At 36.2% G+C, this 23,007-nt stretch overlaps 1 protein-coding gene across 1 annotated transcript in view; it reads left to right on the forward strand.

Moving 5' to 3' along the window:
• Positions 1–23,007, forward strand: part of RDL2 (ionotropic GABA-aminobutyric acid receptor RDL2) — a 37,748-nt gene that overhangs the window by 8,525 nt on the left and 6,216 nt on the right. The window contains exons 2-8 of the mRNA XM_028176339.2: positions 18,448–18,548; positions 19,260–19,327; positions 21,057–21,283; positions 21,356–21,438; positions 21,749–21,886; positions 22,145–22,429; positions 22,785–22,966. Of these exons, the coding sequence (XP_028032140.1) occupies positions 18,448–18,548; positions 19,260–19,327; positions 21,057–21,283; positions 21,356–21,438; positions 21,749–21,886; positions 22,145–22,429; positions 22,785–22,966 (1,084 nt within the window). The remainder of the gene's footprint in view (positions 1–18,447; positions 18,549–19,259; positions 19,328–21,056; positions 21,284–21,355; positions 21,439–21,748; positions 21,887–22,144; positions 22,430–22,784; positions 22,967–23,007) is intronic.

A 23,007-nucleotide genomic window follows, 5' to 3' on the forward strand; every position in this document is an offset into this window, starting at 1 on the left:
TATTGCTTAGATGAGTGGACGAGCTCACAGCCCACCTGGTGTTAAGTGGTTACTGGAGCCCATAGACATCTACAACGTAAATGCGCCACCCACCTTGAGATATAAGTTCTAAGGTCTCAATTATAGTTACATTTAGATCTGAAAAAAAATTTTGTAATTAAAAAGGAAAAGATAAAAGATTTTTTTTATAAATTTTCTTGTAAGTATGAAAAAAAAATTGTAGTTAAAATATTTCTTTAATAGTCCTGTTTGTGTTACAAATTGTGTTGAATAATTAAAATATATATATATATATATATATATCAAAATTATCAGGTTGTTTGCTTGAAAAATGCTTTATTACGAGAAAAATATTTGTTGTTGAAATTGTATATTAGTCGTATTACGGAATTGGACCACTATGGAACCTCAAGATTATACCTAAAATAAAAAATCCGGTTCTAGAATGTTCTTTATTCCTGAGACTACAACCTTATAATACATACAAATAAAAATGTGCGTTGTTTTGTCTTGATCTAATTATATTTTTAAAAAAAGATGCAGATAATATTTCTTCAATTCACTGGATATAAATAAGCTGTTTTGGCTTAAAACATTCGGTTTCATTAAATGAAAAGATAAAAAAAAAATTTGAAGTCGTCGTGGCCTAACGGATAAGTTGAGCGATGCACCGGTGTTCGAATCTCAGGCGGGTACCAATTTTTCGAATGAAATACGTACTCAAGAAATGTTCACGATCGATTTCCACGGTGAAGGAATAACATCCTGTAATAAAAATGAAACCCGCAAAATTATGGTTTTCGTAATTACTGGTGGTAGGACCTCTTGTGAGTCCGCGCGGGTGGGTACCACCACCCTGCCTATTTCTGCTGTGAAGCAGTAATGTGCTTCGGTTTGAAAGGTGGGGCAGCCGTTGTAACTATACTTGAGTGAGACCTTAGAACTTATATCTCAAGGTGGGTGGCGCATTTACGTTGTAGATGTCTATGGGCTCCAGTAACCACTTAACACCAGGTGGGCTGTGAGCTCGTCTACCCATCTAAGCAATAAAAAATAAATAAAAATAAAATAACGGGAGCCACATTCGACAACAATGAACGAATTGTAATGATTTCCGCGAAACACTCAAATGTCAATTTAAACACCCTGTGTGTTATTTACGTTAATATTTATGGTAAGGTCCTGAACGAGTCAGCTGGTTTATCGAATTGATACATTGTATGTATATCAATTTCGTGCTCGAAGATGCCGTATAATTGGATGCCAATTTACGTATTTTGATGATGATAAATTTCTCATCGATTTTCATCATCGGTCATGAAACGTTAATGTCCTTTTAGTTTTATTGATATTCTTCGCGAAATTACCCTTAATGGAATTATTATTCTTCCAACTACGACAGCTTTGTAAAAAAAATAATAATATTGTATCAATATTAAATACCATTAAATATTGCTTTTCCAATCGAACTTTATAATATGACTAGCTGTATCGCTATCGTGTCCGCTTCGCTGGGCATTTAAAATTAACACTATTATTTCTCACCACCACAAAGATTCTCATCATTAACGCCCCCGCAACTGGTGTAGAGAGTCCAACATTGATATAAATATTAGCTTATCCATTAAGTACATGTATTATCTACATGGATACCAAGTTTCAAGTCAATCGGACGCATGGTTCACTAGTTATAACGGAACATCCGTAAAAACCACTGTAGATTTATATGTATATTAGTATAGATGAAAAAAAAAACATTTTTCTGTGAATTTCCCACTAGTGCAAGTTCTGAACATTTTACGTTAAAGTTGTAATTAAATGATCTCAAATTTAGCTTTGTTCCCTATACTCGAAGCTCATATGCCCCGGAGGCTTTTAAACTACGGTTTTAAATACCAGAGTTGAAAAGGCTTAACTGACTGTGACGTAAAAGCAACATTCCCTCTCGAGTTTCCAATTGTACGGAGGTAAAGCTCCCTGCATATGAGCGATCGCTCGTATTACACACGTCATAGCGGATTCTCAGAGATATTCTCGGTGAGTGGGCTCAAATAGCTGAAGGGAATGTCGTGTATATTGAGATTGTCGCTTATCGCTTATGGTTCACTTGAAGCTTAGTATGTCACAGTGAGTCTCATGATGGGCTACGATTAATCTTGAATTAATATTATTTACAAATACAATATAATACGTTTATCTTATTTAACAAATATGCGCATGAATAGTTTCTGTTACCTAGTTTAGGATCTACACTACTGCTTAAGTTAAGTAATATAATTCTTAACTCATTTTTGGAAACTCTTAGGTAAATATGACTCAAAAAATGTTCGCAATTACCGCAAATTGGCATCAAAGCCGCAAAAGGCTTATTAAAAAATCTCTTTATCCTTTATATAATACTCATTTTTATATTTATATAATATGAATATAAAAAAGTATATTTTAGCTTGAAATTAATCTTGTTAAAAGAACCACTCATTGTATCTTTGTTAAGAGTACCCTACAGTCTTATTTCAAAAGTGAAAGCAAAGCAAATTAGCTACCCTTAAATTTTAAATGTGTAGATAACTAGATTTTGATTTTTGTAATAACCTAATTACTTACCTACTACCAAACTAAATTAGGTATTAGAAAATTATGAATATTTCTGTCAGTTTTGAAGTCAGTGCTATCAGAATTAATTGCGAGCAATGAAATGAAAACAATTTTCAGCTTTTAAAATTGACACGCAAAAATAAACTCGTAAAAATTATTACACGAAAATATATATTCAAATGAGTTTTAAAACTGTACATGCTAGATTTTAATTTGCATTATCATCTTCTTCCAAGTCGGTATGACTCTTGATAGAGTGATCGTGTTCATCATTTTAAGCGTCGGTGGCAAGCTTCACAGCACGCCGCCACTTCTCTCTGACGGCCGCATAAATCCATGTATTCTATTCTATAATATTTCTATTTCAATTTCAAAATATTCTATAATATTTGAATATTAAAAAGTGGTATACTATCTTTGTGTTCTTCTACAACACAATTCTCAACATAAAGTATTCTTGCCTACTTATCTCTCGTCTTCACGTGCAAGTTTAACATCAAAATATAAGCCAAATCTAATTATAACCTACTAAATACTAAAACAATATAATGCAATAATATAATACAAAGTAATACTACAACATCTAAATTTGGTAGTTCAAGTTATTTGAACTAGCTAATTAAATACCACAATGCTAGCACAGATTCCGAGAGTATTGGGATACTTGGGGTCGACATTTCGAGCGATGTCCAGTTTCGGAGTCATTTGGAAGGCAATGCCAAGTTGGCGTCCAAAATGCTGGGAGTCCTCAACAGAGCGAAGCGGTACTTCACGCCTGGACAAAGGCTTTTGCTTTATAAAGCACAAGTCCGGCCTCGCGTGGAGTACTGCTCCCATCTCTGGGCCGGGGCTCCCAAATACCAGCTTCTTCCATTTGACTCCATACAGAGGAGGGCCGTTCGGATTGTCCATAATCCCATTCTCACGGATCGTTTGGAGCCTCTGGGTCTGCGGAGGGACTTCGGTTCACTCTGTATTTTGTACCGTATGTTCCATGGGGAGTGCTCTGAGGAATTGTTTGAGATGATACCGGCATCTCGTTTTTACCATCGCACCGCCCGCCACAGGAGTAGAGTTCATCCATACTACCTGGAGCCACTGCGGTCATCCACAGTGCGTTTCCAGAGGTCTTTTTTGCCACGTACCATCCGGCTATGGAATGAGCTCCCCTCCACGGTGTTTCCCGAGCGCTATGACATGTCCTTCTTCAAACGAGGCTTGTGGAGAGTATTAAGTGGTAGGCAGCGGCTTGGCTCTGCCCCTGGCATTGCTGAAGTCCATGGGCGACGGTAATCACTCACCATCAGGTGGACCGTATGCTCGTCTGCCTACAAAGGCGATAAAAAAAAAAAACCGGATGTCATTGTCACTATGATTTTCAAATTTCAGTTCAGTTTTTTTTTCGTTGAATAATACGCGAAATATGTGTACAAAGTTAAAAATCGGCACCAAATATCGCATTCTATTTTCCTAGAAGAAACAGTAGGTAATTAATATTGAAAATTTTTAAATATTTTAATAAATCAAGTACATTTAAATAGGTAGTAAAATTAAATAGCCTCGCATTTGTTTTGAAATATTTTATTTAATGTACATTCTGACTACGTAAGTTCCGGTCGTGGCATTTCCTCTTCCACGTAGAGCCTGCAACGGCTTTTATGTCGTCTACCCACCTTTTTTTTCCACCATGGTAGGATTTGGGGGAGGTCTATGCGAGAGCAAAACAATATAAGACGATGTCAAATGCAAAGAAAAAAAAAACGTGTGGCACTCGGGAACTGGCGCGGTAAAGCTATTGCATAGCATTTTTTATCAACTTATGCAATTATAAATCGACAATAATAATTTAATATTAAAACAACAATAAAATAAGACCACGCTAGATTTATAAACATTAACAAAAGCAAAACATTAATTGTCCCCTTCACACTCATAACCTAGACCGCGCGAGGGAGAGATGGGCAGACTTTTCATGATGTGCATGCGGCAGTGCGACGTCACGCCGCGCGCTTATTCACAAACACTACACAAGCACAACGTGTGAATGTGTTGAACGAGAGCTACATAGTAGGCGTAGTGGGAGTGTCAGGCTATTTTCGTTACGGAATTTCTTGATTCAGTCGCCGCGCTCAAGGCACGCGATAGAAGCTATGCAATAGCTTAAAAAATGTTTAGTATGTACCTAAATATGAATTAAGGTTGTTCATAAAGGCTTTTTTATCTTTATCTTTATCGGATTACGTAATGTATTCCAAATGTTGGAGATTGTAAAATATTTAAAAGAAAGCCTGGTTTCCGATCAAAGGTCATGTTCACATTTAAACGTCGAAGAAGAAACACAAACACGAAGCTACTGAAAATATTGTTTCTATAACTGCAAATGTAGAAAAGTTCAGCGTGTTGAAGTTTACCCGCAAAAAGTTTGAATGTACATTCGCCGATACATGTCAGGTTCTTTGGTTGGAGGGTAAAATATTACAACAGGTTTTGTTCTTGTGGTTCAATCAGAAGCGGATGTGGCCAAAAATGGGAAATTCTTCCGGTGTGTTTGTTGAAGAAGGTGCGCACCAATTTGGTTTTAATTTTTAGAAACGCTCACAGATTTTTCAAGATACCGCGTCCTTGATAGATGTTCGTAAACGATTTCCATTGAAGTCTGTCCATTGAAAATAATTAAAAAAATGTTGTTTTATTTTCGTTTATGACAGACTTTAACTTTTGCATTACAAAGTGGAACAAATGTTCAGTTTTTAACGACAATCGGCACAGTGAATTGTTTTAATAAAACAAAAAGATTTGTACTTACTTCACCTCGTACGTCATCCATCGTTATTGTTGATACTCAATCATCAAGCTATCAGTATGAAGCTTTAACTTTTTTTTTATTGCGCTTGTTTTGGCCGACGAGCATACGACCCACCTGATAGTGAGTGGTCACCGTCCCCCATGGGCTTCAGCAATGTCAGGGGCAGAGCCAAGCCGCTGCCTACCGAATTTAACGCAGACATTTTAATATTCTTAATCAATAGAACAGTTGTGACTAGTACAACTGTCTGCGAGTACAACAAAAGTGAGTTTTGATAATGCCTTAAAAAGTGCTAGTTTAATCATTTTTGATATTTACAAACAAAATAATATTAATGAGAAAATCGGTTAACATTTTTTCATTGCTAAGATTTGCTGTGTCGAATAAACAAACAAAGGGTCGACATCCATACCTAGATCATATTTTTCTCAACGTGCATTCGAAAAGGAAACCATTTCAGCTATAAAATTTATATCTATGCACTATTCCAATTTTACGTTTCCTTTACACGGGAGAACTAAATCTTCGCAAACAATGAAACTTCGTATATTCTGACAAAGTTTGCAATGGCTTTTGAGTTATGAATATGAGAATCGTCAGCGCTTCGTATGCATCGGGGAATCTCAAGAAGTTAAATTGAGGAAACTTTTAATATTGCTCCCTCCCTTCAAGAATACCAGTTTTAGATTTCTATTCAGATTTAATGTAATAGTTCTGTAATTCAAACCATAATTGTTATAAAACCTTGATAATATTTTACTTATCATCGCTAATACATATATTTTCATCGTCGTACGAAACAGGATGACGTTAATTCCCGATCCTGCGGAAAGAATGGAAAGCAGTCGACGTCGCCCCAAACACGTCATTTCGGATCCTCCCGATCCGCTAACGGTGCTTTTAGGTACCTCAAGCACCGGTCACCGTTCTCGTCGAACCCGTTGCTTGCGACGAAGGCCTCGACGAGTAAATTAACCCTCAGACACACAGCCCACTGAGTTTCTCGCCGGATCTTATCAGTGGGTCGCGTTTCCGATCCGGTGGTAGATTCTGCAAAGCACGGTTCGTGTTAGTAACGTCGTCAGGTTTGAGCCCCGTGAGCTCACCTACTAGTTAAGGTTCCACTGAAATAGCCTCTCAAGGCTTAGGTAGGAAGAAAAAAAGATGACGTTATGAGCCATCTAAAATTAATTAAACTAATGAATGTTCCGTATGGGACTTAGAATATGCATATGAAGTATAAGTAAGTAAGAATAAGTATATTCAGACCCCGGATAGCCAATATGGTGGTATATACTGGTGGTAGGACCTCTTGTGAGTCCGCGCGGGTGGGTACCACCACCCTGCCTATTTCTGCCGTGAAGCAGTAATGCGTTTCGGTTTGAAGGGCGGGGCAGCCGTTGTAACTATACTTGAGACCTTAGAACTTATATCTCAAGGTGGGTGGTGCATTTACGATGTGGATGTCTATGGGCTCCAGTAACCACCTTACACCAGGTGGGCTGTGAGCTCGTCCACCCATCTAAGCAATAAAAAAAAAATTTAAAAAATGGTTAATTGTTAATCTTTTATCAATATTAATATGTTTTTGGACACCCTTAGTGTTTATCTTCCACCATATAAAAATTAGTAAGGAATTTGTATTGTGCCTTAGAATGTTGACGTTATTATACAAAATAATGTATTCCATATCTAATATTAAATTAAAACTTATTTATTTCAACAGCTTTTAATTTTCATTTGGCTTTGTTAATTGTCGGTTTTATTGTGAGACAGTAAAACAAAATGAGCAATTATTCAAGGCCTATGTTCAGAAGTGGGCAGATAAAGGCTGATGATGATGATGATGTGGTTTTCACACTTTCACAATTGATTTCATTACATTCATACCTACATCATATTATCATGCATGTAGCACTAATTTAAAAAGCTTTAAGAACAAGAAAACACAATCGATTCGAGCTTCATTTACTTGTGTTATTGTGTTTTCATTGCAACAGTCCGAGAACTTTCAGAGGACAATTGTTCCTGGAACTTATAAATCATTTCATTGCTGCAGCTACTTTTGTAAACGTTAATCGTCGACAAACTTCCCCTTAGTGTTGTATTCGAGTTAAATCGATTTTGGTTTTGGTTCGTTAAGCGTCGATATTTATGACTCAAACGAAAACTCCGAATCGTAATCCGAGTTGGTCACGCGAAGCATTAGCGAATCTTTGTGGATACTATGTATCGTGACTGACTAATTAATCGATGCTTGGGATTAATGTGCTGGAAATTAAATTTTAATAGTCTCTAATGTCGAAACAAGGGCAGAAGAGTAAATGGCCCACGGGATATTAAGTTAAGTAGTTACTTTGGCTCAGCCTTCTCCTTGCGCTGATAATCCTCAATGCCGAGGATCGTGGCCTCGTGAGGATTTTTTGGGAAAATACACATCGTGCGGTCCCACGTCCTTTCACAGCAGTGCTTTTGGAAGAGATTTAATTTTTCGAGGTCGCAGAAGCCTTATTTAGGTCCAGCTAATTAACCGCCACCAGACATTCGCCGTTGTCTGTTTTACGTTGGAAAAGACGTACTCAACCCTCCTCTTTTCTCATCCAGGCTTAGGATGTGGCTCATGGATGTCAGCAAAATTAAAGGCACAACCAAGCCGCCGCTTATAAAATCTGTTACGCGATCAACTTTGTGTGAACAAGTTACAATAATTCCACTTTACGTAAATGACATTGAAAAGAAATAAAATAATTGCTTTGTGAATATCTTTCAAGATCAACTCAGATAGGGGGGGCTAAGCGGAAAAACAAAACTCAGTTCCATAAAAAGATGAAGTATTGATTTGATTAAACATTTAACTACAAGTATATACAACAAACCAAAAATAAATACTTTTATTAAAATGTGACCCAAACCAAACAATATTAAATCGATACCGCGTGATAATTATAAATAGTTATGCTAATTAAACAGACGCCTGTTAATTTGGTCTCGATTGGTCTAGATCACTGCTAATTGAAACAAATTACTGAAATATTGTCTGACCACATTATATAATGAGATAGACAGTAGTAACCTCGTTTCCATTTATGCAATAAAAATATAATTCATTTCTAAACTTATTAAAATAGAGGATCTCAGTTGGAATTCGAAAAATAATACTTAAGTATCGTTATGAATATAGAACCAAACATAAAATAGTACATTAAATATATAGCATTTTATTTAAACTATCTATTGAAGGAGCAATAGCTTCCTGACTGTTTTATTTTCTGCTTGTATATAACGTAGTGAAAAGACCTTATTCGTTGAAAGTAAGTTCTTATTATTTTTAAGTGATTTTGTGTTAAACAGTAAAAACAAAGAAATTACTATTATGGTTTTGTACGAAATCTTTAAGCTATAAATCTATACTAATATTATAAAGAGGAAAGATTTGTTTGTTTGTTTGTTTCGAATAGGCTCCGAAACTACTGGACCGATTTGAAAAAATATTTTTCCATTAGAAGCCGACATTGTCCCTGATGAACATAGGCTACTTTTTTTTTCATTTTTTTTTATTTTATTTTTTTGGTTTCATGTGTGTTTTAATGTTTCCGAAGCGAAGCGAGGGCGGGTCGCTAGTATTCTATATTAACAGGATTAATCTGAAAACCGAAATCGTCATTTTTTTTGTCAAATCTTCTGCTAGGCAAATTCAGATGAAGATAATGAAATTACCTGTAAAATCTCCTTAGTCGAATCACTGGTAAGGTTTTTCGTTTGTTCTACTGCACACCGTAATTAATTAAGTGTCTGAAAATATTGCCTTGTCTGTCTTGTTTGTAACTCATTTGATATTTTCGTTCTGAGGTGACGGAATAATTTCACCTGTCCTTAGTATCTATACGTCAGAATACGTATTCTGCATCCAGAATCTGCTGTACTTATAAATCACTAAAAATTTAAAATGAAAAGCAGATAACTAATAATTCTTTTTTTTTATCCCGATCGTTAATTTGAGAAGAGTAGGTACTTAACAATTTGCGTATTTTTCTTTATTTCTAACACATATTGTATCACCTCACGGAAACTGTCACTAGTTTTAAATACTGTATAATATTATTTTATTCATAATATATTATTATTTTTCTTCCAACTAATAAATAAATAAATAAATATTTACTAACAATCACGCCACGTTAACTGGTCCCGTGATAAGTTCGTAAAGAGCTTGTGTTACAGGTACCAGATAACGGATATAAATATAAGATTTTTATTATACACATACATATATTTAATATACATCCATAACCCTGGAAAATACATTTATATTTATCATACAAATATATTCCCTTGGCAGGATTCGAACCCGCGGCACCCTTGTGTAGTGACCATGTCACTTATCACTACACCAGACGGCCGTTAATAGACTCTCCAACTGATAGCGACAGTAGAATAATTTAAAAGATTACATTTAATAAATAAATTCAAACTCGATTATCTGGTGTATGCAAAGTTCGACTTAAACGCAGCACCTCCAATAGAGAATCTTAATGAAATGTGCAACATTCGTACAACGTGTATTCCGTTTTCATAATGAAATGCAAAGCTGAGGAGATTTGATAATACTATTACTGCACCTAGTTTTACTGTTCATACGAATGATTTGAATATTAAGTTACCAGCACGACGCGCTGTCGAGTATAACGTAATTACAATGTACGCTTTGTGTTGACTAGGCACCGCTTCTGTTGAAACAGGAGGACTCGAGGAGTATGACATATTTATTTACAACATAGGGCATCGTCAGTTGTCCGTTACAAGCAAATATGTACATATTTATGTCTAATAAATTATAAATTAATTATTAATTATTGTTTTTACGCTACCATGCGTAAGAGGTGTGCATCTCAGCTCCAACAGTATCCTGAGCATGATCGCAAGCAGGCTGGACTGTGTATACATGGGTCGCTGTAGTGCCATCTCCCATGGGATGTTACGACAGTAATTCATTGTGATGTAAATATAACTACTAACATATGTCTAAGTCTTATTAACAATTTATATGAGTCATGGTTACTTGCAATAAAAACATTATTATTATTATTAATATATTTAAGAAGCCCCCAAAACTAAAAATGGAAACTGTAGCTTCGAATGAAAACAAAACTATGTGAAAAAACTAATACGAAATATTATTTTTGTATTTGAATTTTCTCTTCCGAAGCTGATAAGCTTATTTAAAAAAAAGGATGTTATTAATATGAACTCTTCTATTGATTTCCTAATCAAACTATAATACAAATCGTTTTTTTTTCTGAAATCACAAAAAAAAAAGATTTAAAAAAAATTTGGAACACAGAAACAGGAAAATCTTCTTTTCCAAAGCGTGTAAAACTAATATGAAATAAAATTCATTATTCTTCACATTTATTACTATAATACAAATTTGATGATACCACATTAAATCAAGTTTTGTGAACGGAAAACCCGTATACAAAGCTTCATGTAAATTGATAGCGACGTCGCTGCGATGCAATATGGATAGCATCTGGGACGGGTCCGCCTAATCATGAATTTAGAGCGGCGAAAGCTCCCGGGACCAATGGACGGAACGTACTAAAGATAAGTTTAAGCTCTGCCAGCGTTTATGCGGTATGATGCATTTCCTTGATTGGTAGCTACATTTTCCAGTTTAATCTCAGAAATGTCAAGGCGCCTTAGGCTAGGCTAATCTTAGCTTTACATCGAGCAACTTTGAATGAAATGTTCTGAAATAGAGAACAACTATTTTTGGAGCTTGTCCGGTATTTTCATCGGGGCCTGGCGACACTGTAATCTTTTCATTTAAAAGTTTTTCCTGTAACTTTCAGTTGATATCTTGACTTGACGTTATCGATAAACTTCTTGGGATATTTTAATTTCATAACGTGAAAGTTTCACGGAAGCTTACATGGTCGGTTACGAATTTTTTAAATCAATATCTCAATTGTTTTATTTATTTCTACATTATGTACAGTTATTGTTGTCTAAGTTACGTGGTTGCTTCTATGATAGGTAAGTTGATTATTTGTTATATAAAAATATGATGTAATGTATGATGTGCGATTTTAATTTAATTTAAAACTATACTAAAAATTTCCATTTAAGTAATAGACAATAGCGCTATAACAACGGGTTTAATAAAAGTATGTTTATCGTCGGAATTTCACAAATATTCTTAAGAAAGTGAGCCATCGATTCGAGAAGCAGATCAAAGTCACAAGTGTGCCTTTCGAGAGCCTAAAGCACTTTGGTAAGGGCGCATTGAGAGCCACTTCCTTTTGTCTCGTCGTGATTAACCCTTGATATTCTTAAGGCCAATTTTTTCACAAAATTTATTCACATCAAAGAGTGCCATTGAAATTAAACGAGTTACAGGCTTACTGGTATGGTATAACTGCCTGAACGAGAATTTTGGAATCACGATTATTAAGTCACACAATATAATATTAAAAATTTCTGAGATCTGTATAAAAACGCTGCTTCGTTCGTGAATAATAATAAAAAATAATTACGTCAAATTTGAATTCGTATGAAACCATGTCCAGTCGGGTTGAGGTCAGGTCGGGCCAGTTGAGACGGCGGGACAGGGTTGACACCGAACATACTACATCCATCCCGCCGTACCACAGACGGACATGGCCGCCGGTTCCCTCGGTCGGCAGGCCGAAAGCTCGCCTTGATGCCAACGCACTGCACCTTCCTCCGCAGCGTCCGGGGGAACGCGGTCTGCCATCACCCGGCTTCCTATCATAGGCGAGTGTGCAAAGCACGCCGCCCCATGCCTGGATCTCTCCCCGCCCAGGTGGAGCCTAAAGCTCTTAGGGGGCCGGATCACGGATGCGACCCCGGTCCCGATCCCCTGCTCGGCGGCGTTGGATTTCTGTGTAGTGAGGAGAGCTTTGCCTCACTCGCCCCGCCGCTTTCTTCTGCGAGATGATACACTCGCAGAAGTCGAGTATAGCCTTCCAGGACTCATCGCCGCCAAGCATCGACGCCACGACGCTAGTCAGTGACAATTCCGGTCCTATCTTTGCGACCAAGACCCGGCTCTGCACTACAATGGTGACACCTCGTCTTTGACTCAGCTCCTATCCAGTGCAGGTACTTTCCGAAGCATCCGTGCCCAGTCAGCACCTGCACCAGACGGAAGGTGACGCGTCCTCCGCCACGATTCACCCAGTCATCAAAGACCGGGTAAACCACCTCGACGGTCCGTAGACCCCACGTGGGGTTGACAAATCGCCTCGACCACGACTCGAAGCATATTTTTCTATTTATTTTTATTGTTTAGTTTAGTGGATGAGCTCACTGTCCACCAGGTGTTAAGTAGTTATCGGAGCCCAAAGACATCTACAACGTAAATGCCGCCACCTACCTTGAGATATGAGTTCTAAGATCTCCAACGGCTAAGATCTTCAAACCGAAACGCATTACTGCTTCACGGCAGAAATAGTGATTTTTATTACACGATGTTATTCATTCACCGTGAAAGTCAATCATAATCGTGAAGATTTGTTAAGTTCGTATTTTATTGCAAAAATTGATACTTGCCAGCGGGATTCGAACACCGGTGCATCGCTAGATATAAATGCATCGGACATCTTATCCTTTAGGCCACGAGGGCTTGTTAAGTGAAATGTAATAAATATTTGTGAAAATTCCGTAAGTAAGTACAAATTTTCATCAATTATTTTGTACAATGCCAGAATATGCATATCAAAAGCCAATTTGATGAAACTGCTTAAAGGAGTATTTATTAATATTCCAATATTTTTTTTATTGCTTCAGTTGGTTGGTGAGCTCACAGCCCACCTGCTGTTAAATGGTTACTGGAGCCCATAGACATCTACAAAGTAAATGCGCCACCCACCTTAAGATATAAGTTCTAAGATCTCAGTATAGTTACAACGGCTGCTGCCCCATCCTTCAAACCGAAACGCATTACTGCTTCACGGCAGAAATAGGCAGGGCGGTGGTACCTACCCGCGCGGACTCACAACAGGTCCTACCACCAGTAAATACCACCAATATCTGGACGCATAACAAAATGATAATTATGTCGTCTTCTGATACTATGAATATCAGATCAGAAAGTTAGTGGAGTAAGTTTGCTTATCCCGAAATAGTATAAGAAGTTATACGCATATTTAACTAATAAGGATGTCTAGGTTAGTTTAGAAATTTTCATTATTAATTAGCAAACATTTTAGGATGGCTGAAAACTTTTAAACATGGGCCTTGAAAATAGTTCTCGTGTGTAGGTAGCCGACGTGAATTACATATTCGTTGTCTTTTATTGAACTAGAGGTCCCGCAGTAGTCGAAATTCGACTATAATTAATTGGTATTGTAGGTTTGTACACTATTATGATTGTATTTTATACTTCTATTATCACAAATTTCGCCAAGACTACATTATAAAAAATATTAACAAAGACAAACAATATTTAATCTCAATTTGACCACAGACGTCAAGAACAAAAGTTTGACAATAAATAGTATGCATGCGTGTGTGCGTCAAATACATGTAGTAATGTTTTCTTTATTGATTTAAAGTATCTTTTATGCATTATTTAAAAAAAAAATTAGCATTGTGCACTTCTTCTCTATATTCTCTATAAGTGTGGAAAATTTCATACTCCTCCGTCCGCGCAATTTTCGTAAAAAGGGATAAAAAGTTTTTACTTCACGTATTAATATATAGATTGTTTGACTCGACTATAAATAGTACCTATACCAATTTGAACTTCTAATTATTTTTTAAAACAATATGTTTATTTGAAACAACAACGTGAATATTTCCTTTTGTTTTAATAGAGCATCGTTTCATGGGATTTTTTATGCAATATTATGGGATTATGACACATTTAAGTTCATTTTACACATCACCGTAGAGGATTTTTTTAAAATAAATGCTAAGTAAACTAAAAAAGTACGATTTTCGTTTAATACATTTAAAAGTTTTTAGCCCTGAAACATGTCAAAGAGAGTCGTTAATTATGCAGGCGTTAAGAAGCAGAAAATCTCACAGCGATAGTTGCAAATGTAAAGACATCCCTAGAGATTGTGTCTTCGCGCCGAGTTATAAAGCGCAGTCTTTTGTATATTTCAAAAATTAAAGTGGACTGATTCAATGCATACTCTGCAGAAATGCTTTTATAATTGTGGACGTAATCAACGTTGGGAGAATTCGGATAACTCAATCAATTCTACGAGAACTGAAAGATGTTGTTTCCATTACTTACATCCCACGAGTATACAATTCCATAATACCGAAGAGTTCCAAATCTACTAATGAAAGACAGGTAAAATTTGTGTTTGTTGGGTATTAAAAATATAGTTTACATGCCATTTAGGGAATATAGGTACAAAAAAAAAACCAAAGTACGTCAAATGTATCCACTTTTACAAAAAAACGTACATCAAATGTCTTCACATTTATACTTTTATTGGAACAAATTTTTAATATCCATTTTTTTGTATCAATACGAATCACACTACATTGTATTTGTATGATTTAATACAAATAGGCTTATAATCTAATTAGGGAGCACTTTTGCTTGATCTGCAACTGGGCTCAATCTCAATTCGATATAACTATTTAATTTTCATATTAATTATATAAATAATATAAAAATAATAACGCTTCTGTAAAATCGCGATAAGTTAAAGAAGTTTTATGTTTATTTTATTTTTCTCAGACGTGCATTCATCATCGTCTTATTTCTCAGCGAATGTAAAAGATTTCTCGAGCTGTTTAAAAAAGTGACGTCATAGTTCACGGAGCAACGCGCTGCCCAGCTGGGACCGAGAGTTAATGAGAAGAGCTGTTAATTAAGAGCGAGCCTTAAAGGGCTTTGAGTAAATACAACCCTGTTTTTAGTCTAATTATAATTATGAAACCGTTACACATGAACACATTACAAACAAACACGGAGTGTGTCAATACAGTAATTAATCTTAAACAGTTCGAAGTCCTAATTCATAGTCCGTTAAATCGTCGGGAAAACTAGCCAGAACATGAAACTACTACATTGATTTATCATACAACTACATAGTACGGTAATGAAAGCTTAACGAATTGTAGCGATCATCTGGCTATATATGGAGAACGTGGGATTTTCCGACATATTGGGGACAAAATGTAATTAACTGGTGGTAGGACCTCTTGTGAGTCCGCACGGGTAGGTACCACCAACCTGCCTATTTCTACCGTGAAGCAATAATGCGTTTCGGTTTGAAGGGTGGGGCAGCCGTTGTAACTATACTTGAGACCTTAGAACTTATATCTCAAGGTGGGTGGTGCATTTACGTTGTAGATGTCTATGGGCTCCAGTTACCACTTAACCCCAAGTGGGCTCTGTGAGCTCGTCCAACCATCTAAGCAATAAAAAAAATTATGATATACGCATGCAACTATGTTATAAGTATTGATAGAAGGCTAACAAACAAAAAGAAGTCCTATTATGTTAGAAGGTCTGTTGTGTGCACTATTATTGATTCAAATATTCTTCATTTTAAACTATAAGGTGGTGGGGGTGAAAAATATTAATGACTTTTACGTAGATGTTCGAAGCTGAAAATTTAGTTGTAGTCGATTAAGGAGGCGAAATTACTCTTTGATTGAATTAGGCTATGGCCATTTCCATTATCAATTTAGGTTACCAGATAAAAAAATATATAGAGAATATATATACAGATAAATTTGTATACCTGTAGATATTGGCTTTGAAATACATGATCCAATTATGGCAATTAATATGTTTAATGCAATTCTATTTTCAGCTTAAAATATCTTTAAGAGTAATCATAGCATCATTGTTCAAAAGTAATTTTGTTTTAACTATACATTATCTTTTCGAAGAGAATAGCATCAAGGGAATCGTTTTGATAGGATTGTAAATTAGCTGTTTCAATTAAAACCAGTTGAGATTTGACATTAACATAACTAACCACAGACCTCGAAAGTTAAATAATCCAAAAATATTCCGTGTATCAATCTCATTCGTGAATATTTATACGTATACATACCTTACATCTTAATAGGCACTTTGGAAGGCCGCGTAAAGAATTAGACGGTCAATAATACAACAGTATATCATTGTAGCTCACATAGGTCCTGATGGAGGAATACATACCACCCCAATAAAGGTCTCAGTTTTTAAAACAAATGTGTTGACTGGCTGTGATATTCCATAACCGTATAAATCCTATAAAACTATTAATAACTCCATTACCGTAAAATATTTATACCACAGGAAAGCCGCGCTCGAGTTTATTAAATAATTTAATATGAAGTCGAACGAGTGACAAATTAATGTTACCGTATCGTATTAGCACCGCGAGACCTCGTGTCGCATCCAAGCGTAATGCTATTACTCAAACATACTGCATAACACATAGTATAAATCAGTTTTTGTTTTCAACAGCTTTAACTTTAGTATGCACTATTTTAACCGATTTAATTAATATATATGTACTATTACTACTGTCAGGACTTACTGTGAACCAGATCGGGATATATTTCACTTATTTTTTGCATACCCGCATGATGCTCTGAGTTTCACTGACTATCCTTTATTTCCTTTTCTATTTCACATCCCATTGCATTTGGGGCCGGTTTCCTCGTATTTTTGAGCAAATGGTTCTGGTGTTGTTAGAGTAATCTTGTTGGAATATTTTCCTACATTTAACTACCACGTGGGAGACATTACATCTCTACCGTTGAAGCGTTTGAGAATGTTCAGAAACTTGTAACAGGGTTGGTCTTCTTCTTTGCTCAAGAGGTTGGCTTCACAACCGCAGTTTGTTATTTTATCACATCTTTTTACTGATTATTCTATGCCAACGATAGCGCCAATGATTTTACTGCTCCCTCTAAACGCAACATTTTGGATCCGTTCTTATTATTCTTTACTTGGTAAGACGGCCAATATTAATAGTGTAACCTACGTTAAGTAGTTACCAGTAGCCCATAGATATCAACAACGCTAATGCTGCCACCCACCTTGAAACATAAGCTCTAATTATAATGTTTTATAGTACAACTGCTGCTAGATCTTTAAAAACGAAGCGAATTACTGCTTCACTCACAGCAGCAATAGGCAGAGCGGTGGTATCTACCCGTGAAGACTCACAAGATGCGATACCACCATTAGTAAATTGTTCTTTTCGATGCACCAAGAATTTGATATATGAAACGTTATTGGCCTACAAAAAAAAATTACTTATCACTGGGTTTAATTAAAGAACTATTTAGGTATTTACCATAAGTAAAGTATTTGCCCACTGTCGACAACTATTGAAAAAGACTAAGTTGAAATCACAATGCCATTTTTAACAGAACGAAAATATTATATGTATTTTTTCAATTAACAAATGCGTTCCCTGCAATTTGTTTTTTAGTTCGTTTCTGTTTTGTCCCTGTCATTTTGTCTAGGACTAGCCTAGCTGAGTAAAAACATTCATTTAGCTAATGCATGGAAGATATTCTCCTGGCTCACTGAAAACTGACACTATGGTAATTGACTTTACGTAAAAATTGTCAACGAGAAATGTTTCTTGTTGTTGTTTGCGTCAAAGGGAATATAATCTCCAACTTTTGGAATAGAATGTAACGAACAAACAGTACTAGATGGTGAATTGAATTATGAAATATATTTTCTTTTGGGAGCTTATTTTTCACATTTGATATGCTTTGTTTAATATATTTAGATATTTCTAGAAAATTATATGGGTTTGTAATGGAAGATTGAACTACCCAATAAAAAACAAATACAATTAACTAGTTTTGATACTGGTGAATCCCTATCATGTATCATCATAGGATCATTTTTTTCGTGTAATTAAATAATCTTACATGTTAGAATCGCACGATACTTTTCGTGCGTTACGAAGGAAAACCAATATTGCATCTATGTTATGCTGTCACTAAATTCTCATATAAGATACAAAACCGTGGATAGTACTTTTATAAAAATCATAAGGTTATTTTTTTATTATTAACGTATCCTTGAATTTTAGGGGAACGGGAGGAGGCGGGATGTTTGGCGATGTCAATATCTCGGCCATTCTGGATTCCCTGAGCGTTAGCTACGACAAGAGAGTTCGACCAAACTACGGAGGTAAGTACCAATGTATAATACTATAAAATGTTTTTTACAGCTTTAGCATATTCCAAAAAGAGCACAGTTTCTAAAACGAGCTCCAATTACCAAGAAATACCAAAACGAATTTTATTGAAATACAAATACACAATATTAATTACGTTGGCTTTAAATTTTTTTACGCTCATTTGCTTATTAAGTAAGCAGACTGTACAAAAAACAGTCTTAAAATTTACGTCTCAGTAACAACATATTTTTCACCGCATACAGATAGACTCCACCAAATTCAGCGCGGAATTAAAACTAAAGGAGGCGTGCTATATTTCCATTTTAAAGCAATTAGAAGTTTGTAGTTGTGCAACCATACCGTAAAGTTGGTGTTCGGGTGTAGCACTGAACCTTTTGTACTACTAACACAATGCACTGTTACGGATGTCGACGACAAATAGGTATTCTACCTCTACAGGATCGCTTAATTAATTAATCATGCAAAGATTTATAATAGCTTAGGTATTTAAGTTATTCAATACATCTATTAGAACTCTGGCTAATAGAATATTATTCTTCGAATTAACAGTCTAATAAATTTAACTTAATATCTGTTTTTTTTTTTAATTATAATACAGAAACAAACAAAGGTTATTTCCGTGACCTAAATGTTAAATTGGCCGTTTTCTGCCACTTTAGGATTTATATTTAATAAGCTTTGTAACCGTTGTAATATTGCAGGACCACCCGTGGATGTGGGAGTTACCATGTACGTGCTCTCCATCAGCTCTCTGTCTGAAGTGAAAATGGTATATAACGAGATTACTTATATGCCTTCGAGCGTTCAATCGAGAATTGACCACAATACCGATTAGGGTCACCCTCGATTGAACGAACAACTTGAAAGCTTTATATGGCGTGTGTAAGTTTTCGTTCTACCGAGGGTTCTGAGTTTCGATCACCGTCCTATGGTTTGGTTTTCACAGCGCACAGTGCGCGTGACGCTTACAATTGGGCTTGATTGCAGGTCCGCCAGTGGAGGTGGGCGTCACCATGTATGTGCTCTCTATCAGCTCCGTCTCCGAAGTGCTCATGGTACTCGCCACTGTCAGCTCACGCTTGTCTCGGTCGTGACGGCTGCGTACGCGCCGCTGCGACCGAGCAGCCCCAGACACGAGGCTGCGAGCATGCCGGCCCTATGGAGCGAAACGCTCGGATGCCGACGCACCACTTTCTTTGTTCTCCTAAATTTAAAACACCTTTTTTTTTGACGATTGGCATTTAACGCAGTGGTGCGCTCTTCTGGGCGCGTCTTCGAAAGACAAGCAAGACGAAAAATGTCATGACTTACATCCATCCACCCATAATAAAGCCTGAATTTAGTTAGCTCTTTTTTTTTTTGTTATGTGCTTTCTATGTTTTTGAGTAGGTATTTATTGTGTTTGTGGGATTTTTATTTTTCTTCTATAATTGTGTCTGAAAGTAACAATTCGGTACTTGTCTATTCTTTACTATGTTGTCTTGTGAATTTTATTTTTTTGTATTATTGTTAAGTGAGTTTCGGTTCAACCATTGATTTTGTTTTAATGATATTGTGATTCGTCATTTAACTTAATATAGCTTTAAAGCAATTTCATGAATACATCTACCGGAAATTTTATTAGGTACATACTACTTGTAGTATTCAACTATTCATTGAAAATATTAATTAAAAAAATTGTATTTTATGTCGATTTTTTTTGCTTTTTCATATCCTTTTCTGAAAAACAATGGATGACGTGAGGAATTGGCGAACCTGTTCCAATGAAACCTTGATATCGGTTCCGAATTAAAAGTGTCACAATTAGACCAGGGTAGATGACCCCTAGTGGAAACCAAATCAAGGAGACAAACGTCACTTTAGAACGTGACCCAAATCGGTTTTAAGAGATAGAATATAGTTATAGTCATATTCCAAGCGTAAACTTACCAGAGATCAATATTTCTTCACAAATTCAGATTACTGTGACTACAAACGCTTGTAATATTTGGTATCTATGTATTTACTTAAGACAAAGACTGTTTCTTTGACATACGCAACAGTAAAAGGTGAAGTGAAAATACTATTGCATTCTTCAGTACGTATTAAAGTCTTCAATTTGACGCCAAGCGGTATTTGAGTTTTTTAAGAGACAGTAGAACTGAGAATAATGTATCCTTTACTTCTGAAATCATACTACCGAAAGGATAATGTTTCGAAATATTTAACTTTAATCTCCACGTTTGACATCAAACGTACTGAACAAATTAAATTAAAACATTGTTTCACGTACAATGATGTACAATAACCCGGTACCCTCTTGTTTGAAGAACTGTGCCAACAATGAATGCTGTTCGACCATGCACATAATGTTCTCATACTATTCATGCTACGGTGTTCAGTATTGCAATAGCTGCGTTTCAAGCATACGAGACTACATTCTGAACGACACCTATTGTGTTAAAGTTTAATATTTAAATTGAATGGACTGTTTCGTACACTATCCATGAATGTTTCAGGATTTCACACTGGATTTCTACTTTAGACAGTTTTGGACAGATCCGAGGCTTGCTTACAAAAAACGGACCGGAGTTGAGACCCTATCTGTCGGATCTGAATTTATTAGGAACATATGGGTACCTGACACGTTCTTTGTGAATGAAAAACAATCGTATTTCCATATTGCGACTACAAGTAACGAATTTATTCGTATTCATCATTCTGGGTCTATTACTCGAAGCATAAGGTAATTTAGGGATCGAATTAGCTTAGGTATATACTGCATCTACAACATGCATAATTTTGTTTTTACTTGCAGACTGACCATTACTGCATCTTGTCCTATGGATCTTCAGTACTTTCCAATGGATCGTCAATTATGCAACATTGAAATCGAAAGCTGTAAGTTCGGTTTTTCTTACATAGCACTAGACAATTGTAATAGTACTTTACTAATAAAATATACTGTTCTCCTTTCTCCTATTCGCTTCACGATATAATCATATAAATACTAATTTTTAACGTGTTCAATACATTTGTAATATAAAAAAGCTTTGGAAAGCAGTAGACTAACATTAATTCCAATCTAACTCATACTGGTTTACGTCACCGTAAGTAGTTATGAAATTATCTAACCATCAACATGTGTAAAAATAAAAAACCCAGTGCAATGGGCGCTTATTTTATCGTTCCATATATCTGCATGGTACAGTTGGGTACACCATGCGGGACATCCGTTACAAGTGGAACGAGGGACCCAATTCAGTGGGTGTTTCAAGCGAAGTATCACTGCCACAATTCAAGGTGTTGGGCCACCGTCAGCGAGCAATGGAGATTTCTCTCACGACAGGTATCGAGCACCAGAACCACTAGAGCACTTTTTAGGGACCATTACTAATTGGTTTCCTGCCTTCTTCTCTATTAAAGCTTTTCAAACCCGGCATGCGATTTTCTTAATCGTGGACATTGTAATAAAATATATTTTTTTGCATAACATGCATCTGGAAATCGCTTCTTGTGATAAACACTGATTTTCTAAACTAATAAAATACTTTTATAGCATGATAACTCAAAATGCTTAATGTTAAACTGGGTAACATTCTTTCAGGAAACTATTCGCGGCTTGCCTGCGAAATCCAATTCGTGCGCTCAATGGGATACTATTTGATCCAAATTTACATTCCGTCTGGGCTTATCGTTATAATATCGTGGGTATCCTTTTGGTTAAATCGAAACGCTACACCAGCTAGAGTTTCGTTGGGTGTAACAACTGTGCTGACGATGACCACGCTTATGTCTTCGACGAATGCTGCTTTGCCGAAAATATCTTACGTCAAGTCTATTGATGTGTACCTGGGTACCTGCTTCGTGATGGTCTTCGCAAGTTTACTAGGTAACAAATATGGAACGGTAGTATCCTAAACAGGTAACACCTATCCAGATTACAACTTTTTCCACATTATTAACTGAATTATAAAATCAATAAAACTGGAGTGTCATTGCCAATTACTAATTATTTGATTTCTTTGAAGAAAGTTTTTACTTTGTGGTCAATACCATAAACTTCTATGATTAATCATCATCATAATCGCTATCAACTTATCTCAGCCTCATCCACTGCTGAACATGCCCAACCAATCTATCTCCAGCACAGCCGGTCTGTAGAGACCTGCATCCAACGTGACCCAGCGATTTTCAGGTCGTCGATCCATCTGGTGTCTATGATTGATATAAAAATATAATTACAGAATATGCTACCGTCGGATACATGGCTAAACGAATCCAGATGCGTAAACAGCGATTCACTGCTGTGCAAAAGATGGCTGTCGAAAAGAAGATTCAAATCGATGGCCCCCCCGGGCCATCAGAGCCCTTACCTCCACCACGTACTAGCACGCTGTCACGACCTCTACCACCTAGCCGATCTTCGGTGAGAAAAATAAAAGCTAAAAATAATCCTAGAGATAAATT

Source organism: Bombyx mandarina, chromosome 01, assembly GCF_030267445.1.
Source record: "Bombyx mandarina strain Sakado chromosome 01, ASM3026744v2".
Lineage (NCBI taxonomy): Eukaryota > Metazoa > Arthropoda > Insecta > Lepidoptera > Bombycidae > Bombyx > Bombyx mandarina.